The sequence below is a fragment of the Tachyglossus aculeatus genome, chromosome 24, assembly GCF_015852505.1.
Source record: "Tachyglossus aculeatus isolate mTacAcu1 chromosome 24, mTacAcu1.pri, whole genome shotgun sequence".
NCBI classification, from domain to species: domain Eukaryota; kingdom Metazoa; phylum Chordata; class Mammalia; order Monotremata; family Tachyglossidae; genus Tachyglossus; species Tachyglossus aculeatus.
The window spans coordinates 768752-789441 of record NC_052089.1 but is presented as its reverse complement, the minus strand read 5'-3'; the positions used below and the strand labels follow the sequence as shown (position 1 = coordinate 789441).

The window sequence follows — 20690 nt, the reverse complement described above, 5'->3', positions numbered from 1 at the left end:
TTCCATCTTCAACTGCTCACTCTCCAATGGTTCCTTTCCATCTGCCTTCAAACATGCCCACGTCTCCCCCATCCTAAAAACCCCCCTCTTGACCCCACCTCCCCTTCTAGTTATCGCCCTATCACCCCACTACCATTCCTTTCCAAACTCCCTGAACGTGTCATCTACACCCGTTGCCTCGAATTCCTCAACGCCAACTCTCTCCTTGACCCCCTCCAATCTGGCTTCCGTCCCCTACATTCCACTGACACTGTCCTCTCAAAGGTCATCAATGACCTCCTGCTTGCCAGATCCAACGGCTTCTACTCTATCCTAATCCTCATCGACCTCTCAGCTGTCTTCGAAACTGTGGACCACCCCCTTCTCCTCAGCACGCTATCCAACCTTGGCTTCACAGACTCTGTCCTTTCCTGGTTCTCCTCATCTCTCCCGCCATTCATTCTCAGTCTCTTTTACGGGCTCCTACTCCCCCTCCCATTCCCTTACTCTAGGGGTTCCTCAAGGGTCAGTTCTTTGTCCCCTTCGGTTCTCTATCTACACTCACTCGCTTGGTGAACTCATTCGCTCTCACGGCTTCATCTATCATCTCTACGCTGATGATACCTAGATCTACATCTCTGACCCTGCTCTCTCTCCCCCCCTTCAATCAATCAATCGTATTTATTGAGAGCTTACTGTGTGCAGAGCACTGTACTAAGCGCTTGGGAAGTACAAGTTGGCCTTCAGGCTCGTGTCTCCTCCAGCCTTCAAGACATCTCCATCTGGATGTCTGCCAGCCATCTAAAACTCAATATCTAAAACTCAGTCCAAGACTGAACTCCTTATCTTCCCTCCCAAACCCTGCCCTCTCCTTGACTTTCCCATCACTGTAGATGGCACTACCATCGTTCCTGTCTCACAAGCCCGCAACCCAGGTGTCATCCTCGACTCTGCTCTCACGTTCACCCCTCATATCCAATCCGTCACCAAAAACTGCCGGTTTCATCTCCGCAACATCGCCAAGATCCGCCCTTTCCTCTCTATCCAAACCGCTACCCTGCTGGTTCAGTCTCTCATCCTATCCTGACTGGATTACTGCATTAGCCTCCTCTCTGATCTCCCATCCTCCTGTCTCTCCCCACTTCAATCTATACTTCACGCTGCTACCCGGATCATCTTTGTGTAGGAACGTTCTGGGCATGTAACTCCCCTACTCAAAAATCTCCAGTGGCTATCAATCAACCTACGCATCAGGCAAAAACTCCTCACTCTCGGCTCCAATGCTCTCCATCACCTCGCCCCCTCCTACCTCACTTCCCTTCTTTCCTTCTACAGCCCAGCCTGCACCCTCTGCTCCTCTGCCCCTAACCTCCTCAATGTGCCTCGTTCTCACCTGTCCCGCCGTCAATCCCCGGCCCACGTACTCCCCCTGGCCTGGAAGGCCCTCCCTCTGCACATCCGCTAAGCTAGCTCTCTTCCTCCCCTCAAAGCCCTACTGAGAGCTCACCTCCTCCAGGAGGCCTTTCCGGACTGAGCCCCCTCCTTCCTCTCCCCCTCCCCATCCCCCCCGCCTTACCTCCTTCCCCTCCCCACAGCACCTGTATATATATATTTGTACAGATTTATTACTCTATTTACTTACACGTATTTACTATTCTATTTTTTTAATATGTTTTGTTTTTGTTGTCTGTCTCCCCCTTCTAGACTATGAGCCCATTGTTGAGTAGGAACCGTCTCTATATGTTGCCCACTTGTACTTCCCAAGCCCCTAGTACAGTGTTCTGCACACAGTAAGCGCTCAATAAATACGACTGAATGAATGAATGAATGAATGAATGAATGAATCTCTCCATGACCCCACCAACCTCCTGCTCCACCCCACCTCGCCTACTCACCAACTTGGTCACACCCTTGACCTCATCATCTCCTACCGTTGCAGTATCGCCACCCTCACCAACTCTGAAATCCCTCTCTCTGATCATAACCATCTCACCTGCCTCCTCACTCACACTCCTCTCCTCTGTAAGTCTATATTACTACCTCACAGAGAACTCCACTCTTTGGAACTTATCCATCTTTCTCAGCGCATCACACCCCACCTGGCCTCCCTATCCACTCTACCCAATCTTGATGACCAGATTACTACTCTCAACTCTACCCTCTCTACTCAACTCAACTTGCTTGCTCACCTTTCCCTTTGTTGCTCTCGTTCTACTAAACCCACAGCCTTGGATCACTGCCACTGTCTGCCTCCTTTGATCTTATGCTCGAGCTGCTGAACGCTGCTGGCAAAGTCTAAACACCACGCCAACCTGATTCACTTCAAGTTTATCCTTTCCTGCCCTCTTCTCTATCCAGCAAAACGATTGCTCCTCCCTTATTGATACCCATGCCCATCATCCCTGTCAGCTCTTCCATACATTTAACTCCCTTTTCAGGTCGCCTGTTCCTCCCCCTTCTCCATCCTTTACCCCCAACGACCTGGCCTCCTATTTCATTAGTAAAATTAACTCCATCAGCTCTGAGCTCCCCAAAATCACTCCTTTCCCTTCTCCAAACCCCCCACTCTCAACCCTCTCTGCTTCTCCCCCATCCTTCCCAGCAGTATCTTCAGATGAGATCTCCTTCCTTCTCTCAAGTGCTACTCCATCCACCTGTGCTTCTGACCCCATTCCCTCTCATCTTATGAAATCTCTCACTCTGTCCATTCTCCCCTCCTTAACTTCCATCTTCAACTGCTCACTCCCCACTGGTTCCTTTCCATCTGCCTTCAAACATGCCCATGTCTCTCCCATTATAAAAAACCCTCTCTTGACCCCACCTCACCTTCTAGTTATCGCCCGATCTCTCTCCTACCATTCTTTTCCAAACTCCTTGAACGAGTCATCTACATGCGCTGCCTCGAATTCCTCAACGTCAACTGTTTCCTCGACCCCTTCGATCTGGCTTCCATCCCCTACATTCCACGGAAACTGCCCTCTCAAAGGTCACCGATGACATCCTGCTTGCCAAATCCAACGGCTCATACTCTGTCCTAATCCTCCTCGACCTCTCAGCTGCCTTCGACACAGTGGACCACCCCTTTCTCCTCAGCACGCTATCCAACCTTGGCTTCACAGACTCTGTCCTCTCATCGTTCTCCTCTTATCTCTCCGGTCGTTCATTCTCAGTCTCTTTTGCAGGCTCCTCCTCCAGCTCCCATCCCCTTACTGTGGGGGTTCCTCAAGGTTCGGTACTTGGTCCCCTTCTGTTCTCGATCTACACTCACTCCCTTGGTGTCCTCATTCACTTCCACGGCTTCAACTATCATCCCTATTCTGATGACATCCAAATCTACATCTCTGCCCCTGCTCTCTTTCCCTCCCTTCAGGCTCGTATATCCTCCTGTCTTCAGGATATCTCCATCTGGATGTCTGCCCACCATCTAAAAGTCCTCCTACTCGCTCCTACCTCACGTCCCTTCTCTCAATCAATCAATCAATCGCATTTATTGAGCGCTTACTGTGTGCAGAGCACTGTACTAAGCGATTGGGAAGTACAAGTTGGCAACATATAGAGACAGTCCCTACCCAACAGTGGGCTCACAGTCTAGAAGGGGGAGACAGAGAACAAAACCAAACATATTAACAAAATAAAATAAATAGAATAGATATGTACAAGTAAAATAAATAAATAAATAGAGTGATAAATATGTACAAGCATATATGCATATATTCAGGTACTGTGGGGAAGGGAAGGAGGTAAGATGGGGGGATGGAGAGGGGAACGAGGGGGAGAGGAAGGAGGGGAAGGGGAGAGGAAGGAGGATCTACAACCCAGCCCGCACCTTCTCCTAACCTACTCACTGTACCCCTTTGTCACCTGTCCCACCGTCGACCCCCGGGCCACGTTCTCCCCCTGGCCTGGAAAGTCCTCCCTCCACAAATCCGCCAAGCTAGCTCTCTTCCTCCCTTCAAAGCCCTACTGAGAGCTCACCTCCTCCGGGAGGCCTTCCCAGACTGACCCCCCTTTTTCCTCCCCTCCTCTCCATCCCTCCCTCCCTACCTCCTTCTCCTCCCAACAGCACCTGCATATATGTTTGTACAGATTTATTACGCTATTTATTTTACTTGTACATATTTATTTTGTTAATGATCTGCATTTAGCTTTAATTCTATTTGTTCTGGCGACTTGACATCTGTCCACGTGCTTTGTTTTGTTGTCTGTCTCCCCCTTCTAGACTGTGAGCCTGATGTTGGGTAGGGACCGTCTCTATATGTTGCCAGCTTGTACTTCCCAAGCGCTTAGCACAGTGCTCTGCACCCAGTAAGCGCTCAATAAATATGATTGAATGAATGAATGAATGACTGTGTCCAATCCAGTTTGCTAGATTCCACCCCAGCACTTAGTACAGTGCCTGGCACATAGTAAGCACTTAACAGATACCATAAATCTCTCTAAGCACTTAATAAATTTGACACTTATTATTTTCACTATAATTAATCAATCCATCAGTGGTATTTATTGAGTGTTTACCACGTGCAGAGCACTATACTAAGGCACCTGGGAGAATAAAATACAACAAAGTCCGTAGACACATTCCCTGCCCACAGAGAAGCAACATGGTTTAGTGGAGAGAGTATGGGCCTGGAAATCAGAGGACTTGGGTTCTAATCCTACTCTGACACTTGTCTGCTGTGTTAAGTCAATTAACTTCTATGTGCCTCAGTTACTTCAGCTGTAAAATGAGCCCCAAGTGGGATAACCTGATTATTGGTGCTTAGAAAAGTGCTTGGCATAAGGTAAGTGCTTAACATATACCATCATCATTATTATTATTATTATTAACTAAGTCCCACTTAGAATGTGATTCCCATGTGGACAGGGACTGTGTCCTACATAATTAACTTGTATCTACGCTACAGCTTATAAAAGTGTTAAAAAACATATTAAGTGCTTAACAAAGGTCCATAAAAGAGAGTTTACAGTCTAAAGAAATACAACCCATTATCCAGCAAAGAAATTCAAATCTCATCCTGAATGAGACCGTCAGTGTGAGTATTCCCAGAACGAACTGAGCATCAGATTTCTGAAGAAATTGTGATTTGGCTCCAACACCCTAACCATAGCAAGTTCACATATAAATGCTACCTGCCACCCAATATTCTGGTGTATTTCCCAACAACAGCTGGAGAAATTCATTCATTCATTCATTCAATCGTATTTGTTGAGCAGAACACTGTACTAAGCGCTTGGGAAGTAGAAGTCGGAAACATATAGAGATTGTCCCTACCCAACAACAGGCTCACAGTCTAGAAGGCTTAGACAGACAACAACACAAAACATGTAGACAGGTGTCAAAGTCGTCAGAAGAAATAGAATTAAAGCCATATGCACATCATTAACAAAATAAATAGAATAATAAATATGTACAAGTAAAATAAATAAAGTAATAAATCTGTACAAATATATACAAGTGCTGTGGGAAGGGAAGGAGGTAGGGTGGGGTGGATGGGGAATAGGAGAGAAAACAGGGTGCTCAGTCTGGGAAGGCCTCTTGGAAGAGGTGAGCTCTCAGTAGGGCTTTGAATGGAGGAAGAGAGCTAGCTTGGCGGATTTGTGGAGGGAGGGCATTCCAGGCCAGGGGAAGGATGGGGACCGGGGGTTGATGGCGGGACAGATGAGAACGAGGCACAGTGAGGTGGTTAGTGGCAGAGGAGCAGAGGCTGCAAGCTAGGGTGTAGAAGGAGAGAAGGGAGGTGAGGTAGGAGACGGAAGGTTGATGAAGAGCCTTGAAACCGAGAGTGAGGAGTTTTTGCTTGATTTGTAGGTTGCCAGGCAGCCACTGGAGAGTTTTGTGGAGGGGAGTAACATGTCCAGAGCGTTTCCATACAATTATAATCCGGGCAGCAGAGTGAAGTATAGACTGAAGTGGGGAGAGAAAGGAGGATGGGAGATCAGAGAGGAGGCTGATGCAGAAATCCACTGGGGATAGGATGAGAGATTGAACAAGCAAGAGAGCAGTTGGGATGGAGCGGAAAGGGCAGATCTAGGCGATGTTGTGGATGTGAGACCGGTAAATTTGGGTGACGGATTGGGTGTGTGGGGTGAACGACAGAAAGGATTCGAGGATGACATCAAGGTTGCAGGCTTGTGACATGTGAAGGATGGTAGTGCCATCTACAGTAAAGGGAAAGTCAGGGAGAGGGCAGGGTTTGAGAGGGAAGATTAGGAGTTCAATCTTGGACATATTGAGTTTTAGATGGTGGGCAGACATCCAGATGGAGATGTCCTGAAGGCAGGAGGAGACATGAGCCTGAAGGGAGGGAGAGAGAGCAGGGGCAGAGATGTAGATTTGTGTATCATCAGCTTAGAGATGATAGTTGAAGTCGTGGAAGCATATAAGTTCACCAAGGGAGTGAGTGTTGGTAGAAAACAGAAGGGGACCAAGAATGGACCCTTGAGGAACCCCTACAGTTAGAGAATGGAAGGGGGAGGAGGAGCCCGCAATAGAGACTGAGAATGAATGGCGGGAGAGATAAGAGTAGAACCAGGAGAAGGAGAAGTCTGTGAATCCAAGGTTGGATAGCGTGTTGAGGAGAAGGGGGTGGTCCACAGTGTCGAAGACAGCTGAGAGGTCGAGGAAGAATAGGATAGAGTGGGAGCCATTGGATATAGCAAGCAGGAGGTCATTGGTGACCTTTGAGTGGGCAGTTTCGGTGGAATGGAAGCCAGATTGGAGGGGGTCGAGGAGAGAGTTGGCATTGAGGAATTCGAGGCAGAGGGTGTAGACGACACGTTCAAGGAGTTTGGAAAGAGGGGGGCTTTTTAGGATGAGGGAGATGTGGGCATGTTTGAAGGCAGATGGAAAGGAACCAGTGGAGAGTGAGCAGTTGAAGATGGAAGTTAAGGAGGGGAGAAGGGAAGGGGTGAGAGATTTCATAAGATGAGAGGGAATGGGGTCAGAAACACAGGTGGCCGGAGTAGCACTTGAGAGAAGGGAGGAGATCTCATCTGAGAATACTGCTGAAAGTATGGGAGTGTAGCAGGGAGGGTTGAGATCCGGGGTGTTGGAGAAGGGGAAGGAGTGACTTTGGGAGCTCAGACCTGATGGAGTTAATTTTACTAATGAAGTAGCAGACCAGATCGTTGGGGGGGAAGGGATGGAGGAGGGAGAGGAACAGGGGGCCTGAGAAGGGAGTTAGATGGGCATGGGTGCCAATAAGGGAGGAGAAATAGTTTTGCCTGGCAGAGGAGAGGGCAGGGTTAAGGCAGGAAAGGAAAAACTTGAAGTGAACAAGGTTGGCTTGGTGTTTAGACTTTCGCCAGCAGCGTTCAGCAGCTCGAGCATAAGATCGAAGGAGGCACAGTGGCAGTGATCCAAGGCTGTGGGATAGTGTTGGGTAGGGACCGTCTCTATATGTTGCTGATTTATATTTCCCAAGCGCTTAGTACAGTGCTCTGCACACTATAAGCGCTAAATACGATTGAATGAATGAATGGTACTAGAGCAGCGAAGGGAAAGGCGATGTATCGAGTTGAGTTGAGTAGAGAGGGTGGAGTTAAAAGCAGTAATCTGGTCATCAAGCCTGGGTAGAGAGGATTGGTAGGCGAGGTGGGGTGTGATGCGCTGCAAAAGATGGATGGATTCGAGAGAGCTGAGTACTCTGTGGGGTAGTAATATAGATTTGAAGGAAGGTAGTGTGAGTGAGGAGGCAGGTGAGAAGGTTATGATCAGAGAGAGGTATTTCGGAGTTGGTGCGGGTGGAGATAGTGCAGCGGTAGGAGGTGATGAAGTCGAGGGGGTGACCAAGTTGGTGAGTGGGCAAGGTGGAGTGGAGCATGAGGTTGGCTCCGTCAAGGAGAGATAGAAGGCTAGTGGCAGAGGAGTCCCCATGGACACCCATGTTGATGTTGAATTCTCCGAGGATCAAAGTGGGCATGGAAAACGAGAGAAGGAAGGTGAGAATGGGGTCAAAATATTTTAAAAAAATGTTGGAGGTGGGGCCAGGGGTGCGGTAGATGATGGCTACAAAAATCTGGAGGGGGTGGTAGAGGTGAATAATATGGGCTTCAAAGGAGGGGAAGGAAAGGGAAGGGGGAAGAGGGATAGTGCGAAAGCGACATTGGGGTGTGAGAAGGAAACTGACATCTCCTCCTTTTCCGGTGAGTCTGGGGGAATGGGAGAAGAAAAGGTCTCCGGTGGAGAGAGCAGCAGAAGAGACCGTGTCATCTGGAGTAAGGTGTGCTTCAGTTAGGGCGAGGAGGAGAAGAGAGCTGGAAAGGAACAGGTGAGGGATGAAAGGGAGCTTACCGATAATGGAGCGGGGGTTCCAAAGGCCATACTTGGCTGCAGCTGTTGAGGGAGAGGAGGGAGGGGGAAGGGTGCGAGGGGTAGGGAGGACTTGGATTGAAATGAGTTGGCGGGGGCCTGGGTGGGGAGAGGGGGAACAGGGGTGACGATGAGAAAGGGGAACTGGGATGAGGTGGAGGCGGGCAGGAGCAGAGGGAGAGGGTTGAGGGTTGGCTCTTGGATAGAGGAATTCTAGGGAGGGAGTGAGGTGGAGGGGTGGGGACGGGGGAGAGGGAGGGAAATAGCTGGGTGAGAGAGGGGAAGGGGAAGGTGAGGAATGCGAAGTGCAGTTGGGAGCAGGGGAATTGATAGTTCATGGTGAGTTCAGCCAGGTAAATGACAGCACAGTGGGTAGTTATCAATTAACATGCAGCAGCAATAATGCAGTAGCAATAATGAAATAAGTGCATGATGGCATCACAGATTGTAGTTAACAATTAATATGTAATGGCAATAAAATAAGTGGATAACATCACAGACAGCAGTTAGCAATTAACATGTGATTACAATAAAATAAACAGATGATGACACCATCAAGGGACATTAATAAGTAGCATGCTATGGCAATAACATAAGCAGATGACGACACCACTGAGAGCTGTAAACAATTAACATTCAATGGCAATAACAAAATAAGCAGATGGTGACATCAAAGAGAGCAGTTAACAATTAACATGCAGAAGCAACCATAAAATAGGCAGATGACGCTCAAAGTAGAAGAATGACGTCCTTGAGTCAGTCAAATCTGTGAACATTCTCAGGCTTAATTTAATACAAAATCTCTATCTTTCTAGAAGATAGCAAGAGTGCTGTATTACAAAGTCCTCAATTCTTTGGTCTATGGTAGGATATTTTATTTAAATATAGCAAAATACAGCTGAGTCTAGTCGATTAACATTACCTGACGAAACTGAATTACTTGTTCTAATCAGCAGAAAGAGGTACATCTCTATTTCGGTGTTTATATTTGTTGAGACATGGTCAGGTACTAGATCCCTGATTTACAGGCAATTATCAATCTGGGGTAAAAAATAAATTGTCAGTACAAGGCCCATTATGATGCATAGCTTTAGGGATTTATCCTTCCCTTTTGTCTAAAGAATCTTCAGGTTCTCCAGAGTCCTGGGTGTTATGATAGAATTTGCCTAGATACGAGATGCTCACTAGGTTGCATCTATGGCATAGTAGAGCATGTGCCTGGGAGTCAGGAGGTCATGTTTTTTATTCCTGGTTCTGCCACATGTCTGTTATATGACCTTGGGCAAGTCACTTCTCTGTGCCTCAGTTACTTCATCTGTAAAATGGGGATTGAGAATATGAGCCCCATGTGGGACAGGGATTGTGTCAAACCTGATTCGCTTGCATCCACTCCAGCGCTTAGTACAGTGCCTGGTAAATAGTAAGCTCTTAACAAATACAGCAAGAATTATTATTATTATTAACATTTCACTGATGTGTTGTTATCACTGTGTATGAAGATCACCATATTGTTCATGTTGGATTTATGTGTATTCAGCATCCCCATTACATTGTAACCTTCTTGAGTGCATGAATCCTTTACCTCTCTGGTGTGCTTCCACTAACAATAAGTGTGGTATTTGCAAAGGGTCCTTCCAAGTACCTTTATGTGCCCTGCTCTTGTAGAAATACAGAAAATTCTGTTATTAATGATGACTTCAATTTCCTGGATTGTTTCAGCAAGGAGTTGGGGTAGCCATGTTTTATTACAAATTAGTCCAGGCATGGAAATAAGTGGTGTTCCATGAGAACATGTTAGATAAATCATGGTCCAGAGTCTCTCAAAGAGAAGTAGTGTGGCCTAATAGATAGACCAGAGACCTAGGAGTCAGAAGGACCTGGGCTTTAATCCCAGCTCTGCCACTAGTCTGCTGTATAATATCAGGCAAGTCACTTAACTTCTCTGTGCCTTAGGTCTCATGAGTAAAATGCGGATTAAGATTATGAGCCCCATGTGGGACAGGGACTGTGTCCAAACCGATTTGCTTGTAGCCACCCCCAAACACTTAGAACTGTGTCTGGTAAGGGCTTAACAAATACCACAATTATATTATTCATTAATTTATTCATTCATTCATTGGAAGAAACAGCATGGTTCAGTGGAAAAAGCACGGGCTTTGGAGTCAGAGTTCATGGGTTCAAATCCCGGCTCTGCCACTTGTCAGCTGGGTGACTTTGGGCAAGTCACTTAACTTCTCTGTGCCTCAGTTACCCCATCTATATAATGGGGATTAAGACAGTGAGCCCCACGTGGGACAACCTGATCACCTTGTAACCTCCCCAGAGCTTAGAACAGTGCTTTGCACATAGTAAGCACTTAATAAATGCCATTATTATTATTATTATTATTATTATTATTAACTTATTCATTGTTATTTTGGTACTTATTATGTACTTACTGCATGCAGAGCACTGAATAAGTACTTGAAAGAGTTGGTAGAAATGATCCCTGCTTTTGAGGAGCTTAAAGACTGGAGGGAAACGGTCTCAGAAAGAGGTCTACAAGAAATGTAATAGACCAGGAGCGGCCAAACAGCAAGTTACAAGCTACGTGGTTGTTGTCTTGAACGTTCGCTTTGGCTTTATTATTTATTTTGCTGCTAAGGCAGCAACATGAGCTCGGGAACAGGGTAGGGAACAGGGCCTGGTGCTACCCACAGCCCCTTCCCTGGATGTCTCTTGTTTGCCCCTTGTTGCCACCCTCACCTGCCCCTGAAATGCCAGCTGGCTGTTCTGGTTAAAGGGAATTTTTAAAAAACCTGCATCTCTAGGGGATATACATAGAGAGAAGCAGCATGACTTAGTGGATAGAACATGGACCTGGGAGTCTGAAGGTCATGGGTTCTAATCCTGGCTCTGCCACATGTCTGCTGTGTGACCTTGGGTAAGTCATTTCACTTCTCTGGGCCTCATCTGTCATTTCATCTGTCAAATGAGGATTAAGAGTGTGAGTCCTAAATGGTGCAGGGACTGTGTCAAACCTGCCCACCTTGTATCCACCTCGATGCTTAGACTGATTGATCGATTGGTTAACTGAAGAGAATTCTCCATCCCCTTCCCCCCTGCCTTACCTTCTTCCCCTCCCCACAGCACCTGTATATATGTATATATGTATGTACATATTTATTACTCTATTTATTTATTTATTTTACTTATACATATTTATTCTGTTTATTTTATTTGGTTTATATGTTTAGTTTTGCTGTCTGTCTCCCCCTTCTAGACTGTGAGCCCGCTGTTGGATAGTGACTGTCCCTATATGTTGCAAACTTGTACTTCCCAAGCACTTACTACAGTGCTCTGCACACAGTAAGCGCTCAATAAATACAATTGAATGAATGAATGAATGAATGAATTCTGATGTTATTCTCCATGCCCCTAGACGAGCCAAAAAGAAAACAAGATTAAATTACACTTAATGATGACTTCCTTTATTAAAATGTGATTAAATATTATTTTTAAATTCCTCAAACACAAAGAACGAGATCCTCCATTTCTACTGTAGGTTTTCATATTCCTAATTCAGCATACTGCACACTGTGGATGGAGTCTCCTAGAGAGAATAATGAATAAGCCTCACATAGGAAGTGCTCAGTAAATGCAATTGGTGTTGTTGATGATGATAAAACATTTTAATAAGCTCCTAAATATGGTTGTGTTGGGGATATTTAATAAGGGAAAAACTAGACCACTCTGGCTTCTATGATTCAGAGATACTTTCCTGCTTGGTCCCACCTCTCCATCTCTTATCAATCACTCAATGTCTCCACTGTTGACATATCCTTCCAATATGACCACATATGGGATTGGAGCTCTTTGCCCTGTGTTGTGCTCTACTGTTTTGCCTTCAATTTTTCCAGTTGAATGGGTCTTTCACAGAAAATGGGGCATTTCAGTACTTCTCATGCCTTTAATGCGGGATGGCTCTATCTTCTCCTCCTCCTCATCCTCCCCTTGTCTTGTCTTATGCTGTCAATTCATCTCCGACCCATTGCGACACCATGGACACATCTCTCCCAGAATGCCTCACCTCCATCTTCAATCATTCCGACAGGGTATCCATAGAGATTTCTTGGTAAAAATATGGAGATGATTTACCTCTGAATCCTTCCATTCAGTAAACTTGAGTCTCTGCCCTCGACTCTCTCACATGCCTCTGCTGTCCAACACAGGGGAGTTTTGACTGGTAGCAGAATGTCTTCCACTTACTAGCCACTGCCCAGGCTAGGAATGGAATGGGTAGGCCTCTGCTTAACTCTCCTTCCCACAGTTGAGACTAGTAGAGTACTGGAAACTCTCCAGGTGTGACTCTGAGAGGGGCATCTTCCCCTATCTCACTCAAAAATCTCAGTTGGTCACCATGTTGCTTTGTAATCCAACTTCTGCTTTACTGGTAAAGTTGCCATCCTGATGACATAGAGAATACCTATTTCTCCTTTGCCAGAAAGCATTTGTTCCTTCAGAGTAAAACTTTGTCATGTCATCTTCTCCCTAGGCTCCTGGAGCACAGATATAACAGGGCCTTGAACATTCATTCATTCATTCATTCATTCATTCATTCAGTTGAACTTATTGAGAGCTTACTGTATGCAGAACACTGTACTAAGTGCTTGGAAGAGTATAACAATAAACAAATTCAAATTCCCTGGCCACAGTGAGCTCACAGAAAAGAGGAGCATTAAAGCTAATCAGTGTTTCTTTACCCAAAGTTATTTAATTGTTTTCATTCATTCCAAGGATACAGAAAAGATCACAAAATAGAGGAGAAAGGGCACTTCAAAAGAAACAAGTGAAAAGATTTTTGATTTATTGTGCAAGCAAAAAAAGGCCTAAGGCTTTATTTGAAAGAAAATAATGCAATGACAAGTTAATTAGCAGAATGAAAAATTTTCTTGACTCAAAAATTATATCTTTGTTCTATATGATTACATCAGCTGAAACATGCCAAGTTCTTTCTTTTAAGTGAAGGTTAAATAATTATTTTTCCATTTTTGTTCATGCATCACTACTTTTAAATCAATGTTTTATGGGAATACACACTAAGTTACTGACTCCACCCAAGCTGGAAACCATAAAAAGAGTTTACCATAACAGATAAAGAAATAGTCCCTTTTGATCTGTACCACACATTTAAAGCAGTTGAAAGTACTTTTGTCATCAACATCATCTGTCCTACAAATAGTATCTGATAACACATAAATAATTGTCTCTCTAAGTAATGAAGAAAGGTGTTCATTTTGCAAGTTGGTTTCTCTCCTGGCTCTGTGTCTTGCCTGCTGGGTGACCTTGGGCAAATCACTTAAATTCTCTGTGCCTCAAATTTCTCATCTGTAAAACTGGGATTCAGTACCTGTTCTACCTCCTACTTAGAGTACAAGTGGAGGGAAATCACAGAAAAAAAATTATTGATAACATTGAGCCCACAGAAGGATAACCTGAATAAATTACTTTTAAACGTGAAAGAAGTTAACAAACTTCCTACTTATGAGCCCATTACCATAAGAAGACAGAATCTCTTAGATAAAATTGTCGGGTAATCCAGTGGTTTGCAGATGGCCACGAATCGATCATATGCCATCGCGGCCAAAAGGAGGAACTCAGCAGGTCCAAAAATACTAGTGATAAAGAACTGCACAGTATGCTCCACATAGTAAATACTTTTCTATTCCATTAGAGCGTTCTCAAGTAATTTTGGAGTGGCTGTTGAGGAGATACACATATCTGTGAAGGATAAGTGACTAGGGAAAAAATACATGGGGTGTGGAGGTGGGAATGAATCCTGATTAACAAGATGATGCCGCAATTCCCCGACAGGGTGACAGTATAGGTTACTAGAAATATCCCAAAGAGGATAACCTGAGCCACTGAATCACTTGTTAGTCCAAGAAGAATGAATTTCACCACAGTGGTCTGATTTCCTCCAGCCATTTATTAGCCAGGTCTCCTTTGAGGAGAGAATCCTGCATACTAAATTGAAACACAGCAGCACGGAAGGAATCCACAGCTCATAAGGAGGTTTTCAGAATGAATAAAAAAAATGGAGAGGATTTAGCAGCGAGGAAGAGAATCCACAGCTCATAAGATCACTTCCAGAAAGAATAAAAACAAAAAGATGGAGACAACTTAGTAGCAAGAGCAGCATTGAAAAGAAAATAACGAGAAAAATATCAGTAAACAAGATAAAATTCCAATCAATCAATTAACCAGTGGTATGCACTGAACCCTCGATGTGTGCAGATGATGTAGTAATAATTATGGTATTCTTTAAGCACTTGCTATGTGCCAGCACTCTTCTAAGCACTGGGGTCAATACAAGGTAAGCAGGTTGTTTCATGTGGGGCTCGCAGTCTAAATCCCCATTTTACAGATGAGTTAACTAATTCACAGAGAAGTTAAGTGACTTGTCCAATGTCAATATACTAAACACTTGGGAAAGCACAAAAGGGTAAATAGACATGCTCCCTGCACTCTAAGCTGGACCAATCAAAATGCTCTCACTTTTCTGAGAGAATAAGGCATTATAAGGTGTTGTTGAATTGTGGAATTTAATTAACAATGTGCTGATAGTTACAGCGCGGCCCTGCCTGAAGGCAGAGAAGCCAATTAAGTGACATATTGGCTTCTTGATTCTATGAATACATTTCATTCCTTAAAATTACATTAAATTATATGAAATAAATTCAAGTTTTCAAAGAAAAATGTCCAAGGATGATAGTTAATTGTGGATACTAATCCTATTTCTGCATCCCTGCATGCTAATGTCCATGTCTCTCATTTTCTATACCTGCTTCTTCTTTTCCTTCCAATTTCTTTGACTCCTCAAACCACTTAGCAAATTTGACTTCAGACTTGTGCCTGCAGGGTCATTTGAATAGGATGATCTCAGAACTGCAATCTTCATCTCAATAAATTGGGGATACTTTCTTTGGTCAAACAAAGAAGAAACACACACGAACCACCTGGGGTCCATGCTCAGGCAAGAAAGATCAAGATAACTTGCTGTAAACACAAGGGAGTGAATTTTTCATCATATTTACCAAAAGATTTCCAACCCACCTGGAACACAGTCAGAATTTCTGTACATCGGACTATTCCTGGATTAGTAATGGAAAAACTCCATCCAATGGATCAATTAGGCATCTTAAGCAATTAAAATATGTCTAATAAATCGATTTCCGTGAAGCCTCAGAAATACTGACCCTATCTGATTCATTGCAAGGGAACCATCATCACGAGCTCCAAAAAGATTGAAAAGGAACCACCCACACATGGGTAGATTAGGTTCTGTGTTGCATTCGGACTGAATCCTCAAAGCATAATGGTATCCCCAGTGTTATTTTCAGAATAAACAATACAATGAATACCCTTCAGGTCACCGAAGTGATGGGAATAAATAATCCCCCAAACCCTATGATATATTTAATTGGTAACCAAGTTTTTTTTGCAGAGGATGTGATAGAGGAAAGGATACTTCTATTTTGGCTACAAAGTTAGAACATATTGAATCACCTTTAGCCCCTGGGCAGGCTACTAACTGTTCGTATTTATGTTTGTGATGTGCCTCATTTGCTCTTAGTGGGTTATTTTAGAGGGTTGCTCTCTTATTTTGCTGGCTTTTGTGAGCTGGACCTTTCTATGTGTGGGGATTTTCCCAACCTAGATTGCCACATCCATACCATAGCTTCCATTTCTGACATTTTTCATTTATTTATCCCCAGATTGCACTCCAGGGTGGAAGGAGCACAAAAGGAGGTGCATATATGAAAGGTATTGGAGAGGTTTAGTGAAGGTTGATACAAGTCATTTATTAGGTTCATTTGGTAAGTGCATCTTCAAGCCAGAACATGGGTAGATAATATGTCTCTTCTTCAATTGTACTTTCCCAAGTGCTTAGTACAGAGTTCTTCATGTCTTGGACTGTCAAGTAAACACCATTTATTGATTGATTTCCCCATCGTATCTCACTGGGTTCTAGCATCATGGGCTCTCGGATTCAGAATTTATAGGAAACCTCTCACCATTACTCTTACAGACAAAGTATGGATCAAATCTGTCAACTTTTCCTTTAAAACATCTTATGGATCTAACCATTCAGCTCTACCCACACAAGCCAATCCTCAGATTTAAACACAAATCATGTCACCATTAGAGTATCGTCTGAACCTCATCTGTGGTCTCCTTGCCTCCAGCCACTCCCCATTTCCATACCAGACTCTACACGACTGCCTGGATCATCTTTAGGAAATGTCATTGAGCACATCGCTCCTTTCCTCAAAACCTTTCAAAAGTGAATTCTCTCCTTCTGCTTCCAGCAAAAACTACTTGTCATTATATTATAGAGTCTCCAATCAATCAACTGTATTTACTGTGCCCTCACCATGTGCATAAACTGTACTAAGAACTTAGAGAGTTCAATACAATAGAATATTAGGACTGTGAGCTCCACATGGGACAGAGATTGTGTCCAACTTGATTAATTTATATCTACTCCAGTGTTTAGTACTGTCTTTGATATGTAGTAAGTGCTTAACAAATATAGTAATGACAATAATGATAATAATGATAGAATAGATCCAATCCCTGCCCACAAGGAGTTTACAGTCTACAGATAAGTGGCGTGGCTCAGTAGAAAAAGTACAGGCTTGGGAGTCAGATGTCATGGGTTCTATTCCCCACTCTGCCACTTGTCAGCTGTGTGACATTAGACAAGTCACTTAACTTCTCTGTGCCTCAGTTACCTCATCTGTCAATTGGGGATGAAGCCTGTAAGCCCCACCTGGGACAACCTGATTACCTTGTATCTCCCCCAGCCCTTAGAACAGTGCTTGGCACATAGTAAGCACTTAAATATTACCAAAATTATTATTATTTATTTTATTATTACAGGGGGAGACAGACATTAATAGAAATTGCCGATAGGAGAGATAGTAGAGTATAAGGATATGTACATAAATGCTTTGGGGATGGGATAAATTTAAAATCTAGTGGGGTAAACATACATGAAAATAAATTACAGATAGCTCTTCCACTGAAGATGGCAACAAACTAAGTTTGGGTATGTGTGATTGTGGTATTCAAACCAACAGCTAGGTGGTGTCTTTCAAACTGTAGTCTGAAAGATCTCTTGCAGGCCTGGTTGTCCTATCAGTTATGCAGTCAGTGTGTTGTTTGGTCACATTCTTTCTGCCTACAGTCGTCTCCTTTATTATCCAGTGAAGAGGGCAGACATCATGTGAATCACAGGTTAGGCCGAGAATTTCATTGTTTATTACGTGGTCTTCCTATTTATTTCTCAGCGAGATCACTGGGAAAACTGATATAACACTTGGATATCATACTTGGGTTTTAATGGATGCCAAACATCATCATCCAAGGCATTTATTGAACATCTTCTCTGTGTTCTGTACTAAGAACTTGGAAACGTATGATAGAGTAAAAGGGGGCCCTGCCATCACTGAGTTTACAATTTAATGGGGCAAACAATAGGCAAAAGAACTACAATCGAAGTACGAATGTTGAAAAGTAGGCAATTAAATTAAACGTAAACAGGTATTCAGATAAGTACTAAGGTGGCCAATACATAAAGTGAGGATTGCTTTAAGCAGGAGAAAGGTATCAGAAGACCAATAACATCCTTTGATGGATTTGAGGAGCTATGCATGAGGGAAAGTAATGACTAATGGGTCAGAAATTGGACAGTCATGAACAAAGTTAGAAAGTTAGTTTAGGGGTTAGGAAGAGGAAAGTGTGAGCTGGGTTGTAGTAAGGGAAGATAGCAGGTAGGTAGGAGGGAGAAAACTGGTGGAAAATCCTAAATCCAGTTATTAGTAGAAATGGGTAACCAATGAACGTTTTTGGGAAGGGGAGTGATGTGTATGAAGATGATGATCTGAGCAACTAAGTGTAGTTTAAATTGAAGAGGGAAGATATTTGAATAAAGGGTGACAAGTAAAGAAGCAGTTGGCAATCCAGCCAGAAGATGAAGAAGGCTTGACTCAATGTGGTGGCTAGAAGGGTGGAGAGGAAATAGCATGGACACCAAGGTTACAGATTTCTGGGGCAAGGGTGATGAAGGTGGAGCTGATAATGATGGGAAAGATGAGAAGAGGAAAAGGTTTAAGAGGGGAGATGATCAGTTAAGTTCAAAGTGACAGCAGGTTACTATTTGGAGGTGTTCTGGAGGCAGGAAGAAACATGAGATCAGAAAGCAATTGAGAGTCCAGGACTGCAGAGGAGTTAATGTGTTCCCTGAGGCAATACTTTCTGAATGAGAACAGTAGATGGGGCAGTAGTTGAAGACACCCAGGATGAAGTCTGACTGTGGTCAAATAAGAGGAACAGGTGTTGAAGACTTTTCTTTGTCCCTCAGATGATTTTATTCTGAGACTGGGAAACAGGATTTGTAAGATAAAGCAACTGGGTTCCCCAGAGTGGGGCTCTAAAGGTAAAGGAATTATTTGAGTGATAAGAGTAGGTGGGCCACAAAACGCTGTCATATAGTATGTTAATGGAACCATCTTTGCCAGTCTGCCACTGGAGCTATGTAATAATGATAATGATGGCATTTATTAAGCACTTACTATGTGCAAAGCACTGCTATATAAAACCTGACTCAATCTTCTACAATTCAAAGAATAGAAAAATTTTACTAACAAGCCTTTTTGATGTCCCATATTAACTGTAATTCTCTAGACATAAGAATATATTTGTATTATTGGTTGACACGAGGTTAGATTCATAAGACAATGCTTCATTGACAGTTGCACCTCAAACTCAGGTGATAAAAACATTTACAGTTCACTAAAGTCTATAACTGAAGCATGTTTCATTTCCCCAGGATTCTACAGACTGTGCTGTTACTCCGTATTCTTCTCAGAATTGTGGCAATGACAGTGGTGACGGGAATACTTTAAGGTTCAGAGATATTTGGGTGCATTTTCAATGTTATTAAAATCTGACTTTTTCTGTAACTCCATGTTCTGAAGCGCTACTTGAATTTGGATAGATTCTAGGCCTTCGTTGGGGGTAGGAGGGAGATATGAAGAGACATTCGAATGAATATGAATGATGAAAAACTCATCAGCAAAAGTCAATAAAGCAACCCTGGATACTTGCCTTCTTTATGAATCCCTCATTGTAACGGTGTCAATGCATCATCATAGTTAAGGAAATTTTTTTCTTATCAATCACCTTTTTAAGGGCCTCTTGAACATCCTTGTTCCTCAGGCTATAGATCAGAGGATTCAGCATGGGGATCATAATGGGGTAGAGCACAGACACCACTTTGTCCTGCTCTATGGAGTAACTGGATTTGGGCATCACATGAATGAAAGTGATGGTCCCATAGTACAGTGTGACAGCAGTGAAGTGGGAGGTGCATGTGGAGAAAGCTTTGTGTTTCCCTTCCTTTGAGTTCATCCTCAGGATTTCCAAGACAATATATACATAAGAAATGACTATGACAAGCATGGTGAACACTATTATTGACCCTGAGGAGACAGAAGGAATGATTTTAATAACCGAAATGTCCGAACAAGAAAGTTTCAATAAAGGAGACAAATCACAGAAAAAGTGGTTTATCTGATTAGGTCCACAGAAATTTATATTTAATAAGCAACTGGTAAATGTCCAAGCATTCACAAAACCACCTATGTAGGAAGCAACTACCAGAAGGATGCAGAATTTGTCGGACATTTTGACAGAGTAGAGCAGTGGGCTACACACAGCTATGTATCGGTCATAAGCCATAGCAGCCAGCAGGAAGCACTCGGCTGCTCCAAAAGTCACTATGCAAAATACCTGAACAACACAGCCAGCCAACGTCATGGTGTAGAGATCAGCCAAGAAGCCTCCAAGCATTGCTGGTGTCACACAGGAGGAATACCCAATATCAACAGCAGCCAAATGGCTGAGGAAGACATACATTGGGGTATAAAGTTTGGAACTGACCCTAATTAACATGATGATGCTGAGATTTCCCAGTAAGGTCACCATATAGATCCCGAGGAATGTCACAAAGAGGACAGCCCGAAGGGTGGCATCACCGGTTAACCCCAAAAGAATGAATTCTGTAATGGTGCTGTGGTTTCGGTCAGCCATGAGGTATTCTAGAAACAGATTCTGTTGAGACAAAAGGGGACTTTTTCGTTAAATGAGAGATCAACATGGTAATTATTTGACTAATCCCTTAAAAATTTCACTCTACTAAAAGGTATGTTAATTAGATTTAGGAGGATTGATCCTGACTAAGCCCCCCCTTTCCTTGTCTCCCACTTCCTTCTGAATCCCCCTGACTTGCTCCCTTCGTTCTTCCCCCTACCAGCCCCACAGAATTTATGTACATATCTGAAATTTATTTATT

General features: G+C 43.6%; 1 protein-coding gene and 1 non-coding gene across 2 annotated transcripts; both read right to left on the bottom strand.

The window, feature by feature from the left end:
- Window positions 1–12511: 12511 nt before the first annotated feature.
- LOC119945294 lies at window positions 12512–12649 on the bottom strand. Its single transcript, XR_005456168.1, has one exon. It is a non-coding gene; the product is annotated as a small nucleolar RNA SNORA7 (small nucleolar RNA).
- Window positions 12650–19474: 6825 nt separating this feature from the next.
- LOC119945234 (olfactory receptor 477-like) lies at window positions 19475–20440 on the bottom strand. The gene has a single exon (XM_038766314.1). The coding sequence runs from the start codon at window positions 20426–20428 to the stop codon at window positions 19475–19477; it is 954 nt and encodes a 317-aa protein (XP_038622242.1). The 5' UTR covers window positions 20429–20440.
- Window positions 20441–20690: the final 250 nt, after the last annotated feature.

Coding starts and splice junctions, on each gene's coding strand:
- LOC119945234 (XM_038766314.1), bottom strand. CDS start 20,428: ATGGCTGACCGAAACCACAGCACCATTACAGAATTCATTCTTTTGGGG.